General features: G+C 31.3%; 1 protein-coding gene across 1 annotated transcript in view; it reads left to right on the forward strand.

Annotated features, from left to right (window-relative positions):
- The window catches only part of rdgC (retinal degeneration C), a 68,762-nt gene that overhangs the window by 27,004 nt on the left and 28,870 nt on the right, over positions 1–12,888 (forward strand). Inside the window, exons 6-7 of the mRNA XM_071188287.2 lie at positions 2,703–2,864; positions 8,994–9,160. Of these exons, the coding sequence (XP_071044388.1) occupies positions 2,703–2,864; positions 8,994–9,160 (329 nt within the window). The remainder of the gene's footprint in view (positions 1–2,702; positions 2,865–8,993; positions 9,161–12,888) is intronic.

Raw genomic sequence — 12,888 nt, forward strand, 5'->3', positions numbered from 1 at the left:
CAGGCGCAGCTTACACAATATCAGAAAAAATCGAAATATTCGCAGATTCACTTCAAAATCAATTTTCACCAAATATCAACTCTGACCAAAATCATCACAATATCATCACAGAAGAAGTTAATAATTTTCAAACTGAACACCTCATCCCAGAAACAATAAATTCAACCAATAATCAAGAAGTTAGCTGCATCATACAAAAACTGAAAAACAATAAAGCTCCAGGTGAGGACGGGATAAAGAATAAGATGATAAAACTATTACCAAACAACTACATCTGCAAAATCACGCATATTTTTAAAATGTCTGCCTTGCTCATAATTACTACCCACAAATCTGGAAAAACGCATCAGTCATTCTATTTCTCAAGAAAAATAAGAACCCAAGCTGCCCTGAGAGTTATCGCCCAATCAGTCTACTTAACATACTTGGAAAAATATACGAAAAAATCATCTACAATAGAATAAAACCACTTCTTACAGCCCTCCCCGACGAACAGTATGGATTCCGACAAAAACTAGATACCACCAAACAGTTACTCCGAATAATAGACGATACTGGCAGAGCAATCATAAATAAAGAAACAATAGCCTTCCTGATGATTGACATATCCAAAGCATTTGATAAAGTATGGCACACTGGTACAATATATAAACTCATACAGCTGAATTTTCCACCCGGCATAATCAAACTCCTATCCTGCTATCTTTCTAATAGAACATTTCAAATCACCATCAAAAACAAAAAATCCACAAAGAGAAACATCACAGCCGGAGTACCACAGGGCAGCATTCTGGGACCGATATTATACATATTATACACTTATGATTTTCCTATAAACAAAGCCGAATATAACAGCATAACAGCCTATTACGCAGACGATACCGGTATTATTATTAAATCCAGAAACCCAAATCATGCTCTTCAAAAACTACAAGACCATATAGACGAAATAGAAGACTGGTGCTTAAAATGGAAAACTGCAGTAAATGCTGGAAAATCACAAATATTAATTATACAAAAAAGAAGAATTAAAATACTTCAACCAAAAATGTTCAACATACCAATACCAATAGTTAAAAAAGCAAATTATCTTGGCCTTATAATCAATAGCAAACTCACCTGGAATGATCACATCAAAAGCACAATAGATAAAGCAAATGCAGCAATAATAGCCATACAACCATTAATATATAATCAGAATATGTCACTTAAACTAAAGAAGCTACTATATACAGCAATGATCCGCCCAATACTTACCTATGCCTCACCTGCCTGGACAACGATACCTCAACATCTACTGAAGAAATTAAACCAATGCCAAAACAAGATCCTTAGAAAAATAACCTGTGCAAGATGGTTCATCCGGAATACCAATATACATGCAGATCTCAAAATACCAACTCTATCACAGCATATATACAAGCTAAATGCAGATTTTTTCGATAAAGCCATAGAATGTAAAACAGCAAATTTTAATGAAATCTTTAAATTTGAAAATTATATCAAAGATAAAAACTACAGACCAATAGCTGCACATTTCACCTCCAACGCCTCATATCATAACTATCAAAACAAATAATTTCATCAACTTTTCTGAAAATAACGTTTACTCATGCTGATACAATTCTGAACAACTCCAAAATCAAACAAACACAGTTTAGAGCAAGCTGCTCAATTTATTTTTGATTCCTTTTTAGTTATTCAAGCAAAGAGCTTGAAACATTCATAAAAGCAACTCCATTGCCTGCTCACATCATTGCTCAACCAAAACTGTTATAAAATTCCAGATGAATGGGATAGGGGCCGCTTCGCAGCCCAGGTGCCCAATAAAATCAAAACACTAGGACTAGTTTCTGTGCGATTAATATATTTTTTATACATATGTGTTTAAATTGTTTTCATGTAGTGATGGAGAAAATCATTCTATTTATTAAATCAAAAATAGTACGTTAAATCATAACTTTTACTACCACTCTAAATATTCAAATAACAATGTTCCAATTCATCGGAACATGTTGACAGGTATATATATATATATATATATATATATATATATATATATATATATATATATATTTATATATATACGCCGAAGAGCCATCACATTATGTGACCACCCTGCTAATTACATATAGGACCACCTTTAGCCCTCAAAACTGCTAGCACCCGCCGTGGCATTGATTCCACAAGATGCTGATAGGTTGTCTGAGGTATCTGGTACCAAGCGCTCACCAACTGCTCTTGCAATTCCCTCACATTGCGGGGGGGGGGGTAGCGTGGCAGCACGAATTTGGTTTTCCAAGTAGGATCACCAATGCTCTATTGGATAAAGGTCAGGTGAGTTTGGGGGCCAAGACATGACTTGAAAGTCACAGGAATGTTCCTCGACGATTCGACCCTTATGACATGGTGCATTATCCTGTTGGTAAGCACCATCCCCCGCAGGAAAAACTGTTGCCATGAATGGGTGAACCTGGTCTGCAACTATGTTCAAGTAGCTTACAGACGTCAGGGATTGTTCTATGAGGATTATGGGTCCTAATGCGCCCCATGAAAACACTGTTCCTGGGAGAGAAACCATGAAAACCTGGGCGAGCCCATTGTTATAGATGGAGGGTGGTCATAAAGTAATGGCTCTTCGGTGTATATATATATTAACATTTTATTAAAAAACCGCATTAATAGATCTTTTTTTATTTCAGACATTACATGCCAAATATGTTCTCGTTATAATTCACGCAGCTCGTAACATATTGAGGTTTAAGCCAAATATTAATTTTGCCTCCAGTGTGTATTCTGGACAGATTACAGTTTGTGGAGATCTTCATGGAAAACTGGAGGATCTTTTAACTATTTTTCATAAGGTAAGATTTGTTTCCATTTAAAACATCAAAAAACTAAGTTTTTAGTCCGTTAAATATTATTCTGTTAAACATTGGATCAAAAAAAGTAAAATTCATTCATATTTCCCGGTTACACAATAGCAGAGTTCTGAGGATTTTGAAACCTCATACTAGTATTACCTTTCACTCTTTTGCAAGAATGATTTTCCTTTGTGGGAGTGAGATGAGAATTTAATACTTAACATTTTTATACTTTGCAAGATACCATGTTTTTATACGCATGATTATCATGTTTTTATACGCATGTTTCCTTTAACTTGGGTTGTAACAAATAGTGATTTGGCCGAATATCCGATAACCAAATAGCAACATTTTTTTAAAAAAATTATGTAAATATATTTTTATACATGAATAAATTAATCTTAATTGAAAAACAATCAAAACTTAGCTTTGTTACTGGTAGGTTTAAAATATTTAATATATGTTTGTTTGTAATCCTGAATAATATCCCGGGACCTTGACAGGTTCGGAAAATAGAAATTCAAACAAAGCTCGAAATTAATTTCATTCAAGATAAAATAACGTTAATATTTAATTTAATTCAGTATTGTACATTTTTCATTTAATCATCATAGAAATATTCATTAGGGTGGGCGAATAACACAAGTGAACAGACCATAATCAACGCCTCCTAGAAAAGAGAAGGTTTCAGCACTGGTTACCATAAATAAGAAATTTGATCCTTTGGACTACTAATAATGACATCTTTGGTATTTACCACCATTGTGCAGCTTAGTAACCCGAATGTAGTGACATCTTTCTTATTTATCATAAACTGCGCAGTTCGTTGCGTCGGACTACTAAATTAATCCATGCTGAGGCTTTCATTCTACTAGGAGGTGTTGCTATAATTGTAAAAGTGCTGACATTCCACCAATGGAATCATCCAGCAGGGGTGAAAGCGAGACGGAAAGCAGGTAGCAAAAAAATTTCAGATATATGGAGTTTCGGGAGGGGTGAATCCATCCTATTCAATGATATCTACTGGGTAGGCCAACGTTGCTCCCACAGTAAGGACAGATAGTACAGAGAATGAAAGAACATCCATGTCTTGTATGGGATAATAACCAAGGACCTTTCTGATGTGAAACACCTACATACAATCTCCATTTCGTTGGCTTTACCCTATTACTAGGAGAACGCATTTCTGAAAAGCATAAAAGTTGTCAGATATGCTCGCGATATCGTTTTAGATTATGAAATTTAACTACTAGTAAAATATTTATGTTGGTTTATATGACTATTGTGTGTGTGTGTGAGAGAGAGAGAGAGAGCTTATGTAATCAGGGTTGCCACAGACGACTAATAAATTTCAAAATTTTATTAAAAGAAATTAAACTTCGCAACTTCTTCCAGAAATTTTTTCAGCTTACTACAGAAAGTAATTGAAAAAATTGCATGTATATGAATAATATGAAATGTAAGTCATAGTGGTAGATACGATAGAATAGTTAAAAAGATAATAAATAAATTAAAGAGGAAGTAAATAAATAAAAGAGAATTGAGTTTCTATACCAATTTTTGCATAAATAATCGCCTGTGGCATCTAAGTGTAATGGATTTGCTGTTATGATTTCACCATTCAATTGCGCTTCGGCGATTTATTATACATTCCCACTCAAATGAATTAGTTAGAGGCCCTCACGGGGTTGATGCTAAGATAACTACTACATATGAGTATGAGTTGCTGTCATGATGTAAAATATTTTTTAAAACTATGGAAATTCTATGGAGAATTCGGGAAGGGTATATATTACTTTTCAGAAATCAAGGCTCCCACGGACGCCTAAAAATGCAAAAAATTAGTAACCTAAAAAATTCAAACTTTTTCTAAAAGAGTTCATATTTTCAAACTTTTTTTCTCAATTTGCTCATACAAGTGTAAGCTAGTGCGCAAAATGGCCCCTATCCAATTCATCGGGAATTTAAGTTCAATTTGTGTTGAGTCTTTACGGTCAGCAGGCAGTAAGGTTGCTGTAAACACACTTCAAGCACTTTGCTTGTGTAACTAAAAATAAATGGAAATAATAAAAGCAGCTTGCTCTAAACTAGGTTTGCTTCAAAATTTTTAATAATAGATAAGTAAAAATGTGTCAGCATCATACCCTCCAACTGCTACGGAATTTCCGTAGTTTCAGAAATTTTCTTTTCAGACGGTAGCAAAATTAATGTCTTAATATTTAAAAAAAAATTAATTTTAGCGTAACTTGTCCACTATTACTTATAAAAGTGCAGGCCATATGGCTAGATTCTTAAGTTCTGATAAAAGTCTTATGAGAGATCCATTTGCTTTAAAAAATTTTACTTTGGTTCGCTACCACTAGAAAGAATTATTTTCAAAATCCTCATAAGTTGCAGGAAACGCCTTTAATGTTCAGATTTCAGATTGATTAATTTTAGCTTCAGTTATTTTGTTTTTAGAATTTCAATTTTTAGAATTGTAGTTTAAGCAGAATTTGAATCTGTAGTTGAGAACCATTATTTATTTTGATGGTTGTGATATTGGTCTATACTTCTTGTTTTCACTGTAGTTTATAATTGTAAGAGAAGACTTTGCTTCAAATATAAATAATTTGAAATGTAATTCTTAGTGGTAGTTTCAATTAACTAATTAAAGAGATAATAAATCAATAAAAATAAATCGAGTTTCTACCAATATTTTACATTTATATTTTATTTTATAACAGTCGTTGAACATCCGACCCAATTTTATACTCAGATTTGACTATAATTTAACGGAGGCTCCACAGCCAACACTCGAATCTTTTTCTTTGCCAAAGTCATTTAGTCTCAATTTTTATATCATATCATGCCTGCCAACTTTCACTTTTTCCGAGAATGGATTTTCAGAGTGGTTGTAATACAATTAACGAAAAACAATCTGACTCAAAAATACATTTATCTTTTGATCCCATTGAAATTCGCTTGCGCAAGGATTATTATACTTTTGTATATTTATTTTGATTATTTATATGTAGTGGTGGTCAAACTCATTTATAATTATCATTATAATTCAAAAAGTTAATTGGAATAACATGAGTATTTCTACCACTTTAAATATGAAAATAAAATCTTCCGGAAAATCCGGAAGAGTTGGCAGGTATGATTCCTCATCATCGATTTATTACTACAGATGAATCGGTTAATGACGCTTCGCGGCAGCGCACCGAGATTTATATGATTTCCACCATTCTACCATGGCAGGTATGATGCATACCTGCCAACTTTTACGCATTTGGCGTAAAATTTTATTTCTATATTTAAAGTGATAGTAAAATGTATGCTTTCTATATATTCCTTGCATTTATAAATTTAAATTATAATATTTTTAATTCACCACTATTTTTAAAAAAATTAAGCATATAGATTAATATGTAATACTCTTCTAGTAGTCCGCATAAGCTTGCTCATAATACAGCAAATGTTTCCTCCTAAAATTGTAATTTACATTTCATTTTACTACCACTGGGGAATATCATCCTTGAAAGGATTAAAAGTTGGCAGGTATGATGATGTCATACCTGCCAACTTGTACTGTCGCTGAAAAAGATTTTACAGAGTGGTAGTAAAACAACAATAAGGTTGGAACTATTTTCTGAAAATTAAACTAATTAAAAATTTAAAAACAAATAAATCATATATACATATTTTTTAATTATTGATTTGTCGTGGTAGGTTGAAATTCTTTTGAAACTTTAAATTGAAAATTTAATACGTCAAAACACTGTAATGATGCTACCACTAAGAATTTTTTTTTCTCGACTGCTGCATACCCTCCAACTTATGAGGATTTTGAAAATAATTCTTTCTAGTGGTAGCGAACCAAAGTAGAAATTTTTAAAGCAAATGGATCTCTCATAAAACTTTTATCAGAACTTAAGAATCTAGCCATATGGCCTGCACTTTTATAAGCAATAGTGAACAAGTTACGCTAAAATTAATTTTTTTTAAATATTAAGACATTAATTTTGCTACCGTCTGAAAAGAAGATTTTTGAAATTACGGAAATTCCGTGGCAGTTGGAGGGTATGCTGCTGTACAAGCTATGGGTAAAAACTAAAATGCATTTTAATAAGTCTGTATTCATTACCATGCTCAATATTTTCAAATAAGTATATAAAAAACTGGAAGTCAAGAACTTTTAAAAGGCAGAAAAAGATAATCATTCTTTAAAATTTTATAGAAAGTGATAATCATTCTTTAACCCTTTCGCGCCGACTGTCACAAATACGTGACAGCAAAAAACCGTATCAATCAGGGTAAGAAGATAAAACTGGTAATCAAAGTATTTCTTTAGCAGTTTATTTGTGGGCGTAGTTATAATTTTTTGATTTATTTAATTCACCATTACTTTGTTCAAAATAAAACTATTTAGTTATACTTTGAATTAACGTTGATTATATATATGATTAAACTAACAATAATTAAAATAAAAGCAAAGTAAGTCTGTCAAATTAGTAACGACTACATTTAAGTTACCGTTTTTTATTTAATTGCAACTTGATTCTGATTTTGTACGAATGCTTTTCTGAATCACCCGTCTCCAAGGGGTTAAGATAGTGCGAGCATTGTAAAGTAGTTTTACTTACAACCACGCTTTCACTTATTTTTCATACTTTTCTTCAATTCCTGCTGTTAATTCGCACTCTCCTTGTATATATTTAAATATCTTTTTAAATTTTCAATCATTAATAAAATACTTTTTATTAATCCACTCAAGTTCAAATACATTCTTGTAGTGGATGATACTTGATATTAATACAGTTTTTTCAAATATTAATTCCTTAATAAAGTTTAATTAATTAATTTCAGTTTCAAAACGGAGGAAAAATTTATCTTATATTAGATATTTAGCAGGATATAAATTTAAAAAATGAATAAAATAAGAATTTTCTTTGCTGACCTCACTAGGAATTGACCTTAATTTTTTTTATATTACTTGTTTCAACCTGTAATAAACTTTCTGAAAGAAAAAGAAACATTTCTTTTAGCAAGCAACAGTTGGTGAAAATAAAGCAGAGTGTGAACTTAAGTAGCTAAAAAAGTGACAGATTCTTCCGCCGGAATATACACAGTACATTTCTTATTTCACACGCAAAACCCGCAATTCACAAAAGAGCGAAACTTTGCGTACTTTATTTTTGTTTAACTTATTTAAAGATAGCTATATATCGTGACGTTCAATGCTTAAATAAGAAAAAAAAAGTTCGGGTCACGCGAATTGAATGTTATCGTTCCTCGATAAAGGAAAAAAGAAAGAAAAAAAGCCTCAAAGATAGAAAACTGGTTAATACTAAATTCTTGATCTAAAACTCATATTTACAATTTTTATATAAGCATTCATTGAATACAATACAGAAAAAAGGTTATTTTATATCTTATTTTATTGATTGCCTTTTTAACCTTTAAAGGATTAATTTCATTGATGGATGTAACCATGTTTACAATAAAAGCGTGGTTATGTTTGAACTGGTACTCCGTGGTAGAGCGTTCACCTTCCATTGAGGTGAACCAGGTTCGAATCCCAGCAATGGCTGGTCGATACGACTTCCGCATCCGGCTTGCACGGACCACAGTGCTGTCCCTCAGTGGTAGATTATTACTAAGCGGAGCAAGTTGGCATCTCTGCATAAGGAAATAATTTTCATAGCTGCCAACTCTTCTAGTTTTCCCGGAACATTTTATTTTCATATTTTAAGTGATAGCAAAACTCATGTTTTTCCATTAAACTTTTTGAATTGTAATAGATGAGTTTGGCCACCACCACAAAAGAATAATTACAACAACTATATAAAAGCACAATATTCTTCACGATAGCGAGTTTCAACCTGATCAAAATAAAAATATATTTTTGAGTAATACTGTTTTTCGTTAATTGTTTTACTACCACTAGAAAATCCATTCTCAGAAAGAGTGAAAGTTCGCAGGTATGGATTTTTGATACGAAAATCTCTTAATGATGAATCTTTTGCTTCCGGCTGGTACAACTGGTGGTTCAGAATAAACAGGTGATATCAGGCCCCGTTAGCAAAAGGTTAAAATAAATTTTTGCAATAGAATGTTTTTTGTATTGACCTTTATGATTTACAGAATGGTCTTCCATCTCGTGATAGGCCTTATATTTTTAATGGAGATTTTGTGGACAGAGGAACGCACTCAGTTGAAGTCTTATTAATATTACTTGCTTGTTTCGTTGTTTGGCCTGATGCTGTCTTTTTAAATAGAGGAAACCACGAAGATTTCAATATGAATATCCGGTAAGTAGCATTAAACCCAATTTTCACTCTATTTCTGAAAATAGTTACACTTAGATTTTAGTCTTCTGAATGTTTTCATGCCTAGAGTATTTCATAATGTCCGCACAATTTACTTTTACAATTCTAGTTATAAGAGAAATGTCACTAATTATTTATGAGAGAAAAAGATTCTACCAAAGCCAACTACTCACAATACATTAATATATTTGAAACTCTTTATACAAAAAATTAAAAAATTTTTTAATAGCTTTAATACTTTTACTCTGCTTTTCAAATACTATTTTCAAAAATCTTCTACGAAAATCATAAAAGTAGGCAACTATACCTTGTCAATTATAATCGATTGTCGAAGGATATCATAAAGTTACAGGTCAACAACGCATGTTTATCATAAGATATCATATGGCGTTCCAAATACGTTATGTTGGTAGATAGGAATTTAACGAAACAATTCGTCTTTTCGATTTTTATCTGCAAGTTTTTTTTTCTTGGTTGTGGGAACCTTGTTACATCATCATTAAAATTTATTTAGGTACCTGAGGCCGTTTACGGCCTTTTTCCCATTCTTCTTGATGGTAGTACTTTACTTTAGGTAGTACTTTAAGGTAGTACTTTCTGGTAAGTGGAATGCAAATTGGAGGGAAAAGAAGATTAAATATTTTAGATAGAGATATGCGTCGCTACAAAAATAAGTAGCAATGGCCCTGAGGTCTTCTTTCAGGTTTTCAGGCAACATTGTTACATGATTTTTGAGTTTTATATATTTGCTTTTAATATTCATATATAGCAGCAATTCAAATTAATGCAAACAAAATTAATAAAAAATAAACTGTAATACATGAAATCGGCAACCACTATAAATTTTTCAAGATAAATCTCCATTCAAAAACGGGAGAAGTCAACAAGTATGACATTTTTACTTAATGAAAGCAAAACTGTAAGCATCAAAACCTATTTGATTACGGAAGGATAAGGAGAAGAGTTAAGGGCGATTATTAAAAACACCTCCAAGTTTCCTTAGGCAACCTATACCATTATTCATCTCAGCATACTAAAAATGAAACGCTGGTAGTATCACTTTTTACTCATTGAACTTTTATTTGCAAAGGATGCTAATAGCTACTGGTTAGCAGTCAGCTTCATTGTTTGAAGACAGTTTTCAATCTTTAAAAAAGATTCAAACACGTAGCACAATTATTTTTTAATTAGTTTTTATTTAATAAAAAAAAATCATTTAGCAATAATATATTAGTAATACAAAATTGCAATTTAAGTTAATAAATTTTAAACACATAATTTTTCCTAGGAAAAAAATGTTTTATCTTTCATGGTATAAAACTTCATAATAAAACTTCAAAAGATTATTTTAAAATGACTACTTGAAATTAACATTAATGTATTACAACTTTTTCTTCGCCCTTTCACATCCTTGCAACATGTAAATCGGTCGTTAATGCGTTAGGATACAGACGTGTGGATTCATTCTAGATATTTCTGTAAATTTTTGTAAAATTCTTTTTTCTTACTGAAATTACTCAGAATTGCCTCTAACTGTCGAACGAAATTCTATTCCCTTGAGTCCTGTGCTCGTTCAAATGTTTAAATTGAGTTACCTACTGATTAACATTCACTTTACGTTCTTTAAACGACCTCATTACACCGTTGCTATAAGCCCCTCCTTATTCATGCACGCAAGGGGTGCAGAAAAATAACTCAAAGAAAAAGGTACCAGCTTGTATTGTATTTCCGTTTTAGAATTGTTTCTCATAATTTACAGAAAAATGAATGCCACAGGTTTTTACCCTAAATCCCGATGTTTTCAGTGAAATTCATGAGGACTTTAGCAGCGGATATTTTAGTCGAAACTTTGCAGCTGAAATGTTTCATTTTAATCCTATTTAAATCCAGAGTATCGTTTGTATTTTTCAAAAGATGGTCGTTGATTTTTATTTTATTTTGGACATTGCTCAAACTGTGTGCTTAAGAAAATAGAGATAGGAATGAAATACGAGTTTAAAAATTTTTACGCAGCTCAAATTGTGTAATTCAGAAAACAGACATTGCCTAAAATGCGTGTTTAAAAAATGGACAATGCTGGACATCGCACAAAATTCCTTTTCCGAAGTTAAAAAATCAGCTGAAATTTTATAACTTTGACTCTCGGGAAAGTAACGCACTAAAACAATATGAACGTTCGCTTAATCATTTTAATACCAAAAACAATTATTATGTACCAGAGATTTTATGAAACTCTTGTACACGAAAGAGAAGGAATTTTAAAAGACGATAGATCACGATTAAAAGCAAAGCGATAGCATTTCTGTTTGTTTGATTTTCTTAGGGCCCGAGCAATTTCAATTTTTTATCATTAAATTATTTAATAAATATTTAACCCTGTTTTCCTTTGATTTCTGCATATAAAAGATTTTTATTTTAATTAAAAAGAAATTTTTAAAGTACTGCTATTTTGCTTATAACAGTTTTGTTTGAAAAGTTGAATATTTCATATAAAGCTTTGTTTAATTTCCATTTGTGATTGCATTAAATACATGCAAAAAAATTAAATATATATGAGATCTTTTTTTAAAAAAAATAATAATAATTACCTAGGACAAGTTGGTTTCTTAAAAGTTTTATTTAGCAACTTATGATTATTCTTTAAGGAAAAGGTTACCTCAATTAGGGTCTTAGTGTTTGGCTATTCATGCTGTAGTTTTGTTACCTTACATCATGAAAAAGCCACGTGATCTGTCCTTTCTTTTATTCAAGGATTTTGAAGAAGAATGGGCTACAATAAGAAAAGCTTTAACGTAATGAAACGTCATCCAAAAGGGAAAATGTAACCATCTTGATTCGCTTTAACAGATAATGCTATGCAGATTATAGGGAAATTTAAGGATTTCCTAAATGAGTTTATTTTCAAGAATTATTACCCATTAGTTTCAGAAAATAATATTTTAATTGGAATCTTGACTTTTCACGGCTCTTGGTGAAAGAACGATTTCTTCATCGTTAAATTAATAAGAGAATCTACTTCTTTTATTTGTGAATTAATTAAGAAAGACTCGTACAAGGCATTCTATATTACACACACGCGCACGCACGTATATATATATATATATATATATATATATATATATATATATATATATATATATATATATATATATATATATATATATATATATATATATATATATATATATATATATATATATATATATATATATATATATATATATATATACACACAGATGGAATGTATCTACTTAAGCATTCTTGCGAGTTGAAATTGAATGAAATTAGTATTTGTATTTACATGTAGTCATTGGATGGAAAGTAAACATTATCAGTTTCAACGTGAATATCAAACAAATAAAATTAAGGCCGGAATAGAATCAAAAGTGATCTAAGGTGAACGTGAACGTTTACGAAAAGTGGTAGCGCAAAACCATCATAGAGTGGCAATAACCCACACTGTTCAATGGTCATACAACGTGAGATAATCATTGAACATATTGGTATCACCAAATTTCAAATAAGGTGGACACAAAATAAATAAAAGTAATGATTTATGATACTAAGACAATGACTTGTCATATCCAAATACAAGCATAGCATTTGACTTAATCACTAATGTTTCCAACTAAATGCAAATATGCACCTAAAACAAAATAAGTACTCATCACATACGGGAGATATTAAGGAAAAGGAATGCTCCAAAAAAT

This window comes from Parasteatoda tepidariorum, chromosome 12 (assembly GCF_982258835.1).
Source record: "Parasteatoda tepidariorum strain Cologne lab strain chromosome 12, Ptep-v5.0, whole genome shotgun sequence".
Lineage (NCBI taxonomy): Eukaryota > Metazoa > Arthropoda > Arachnida > Araneae > Theridiidae > Parasteatoda > Parasteatoda tepidariorum.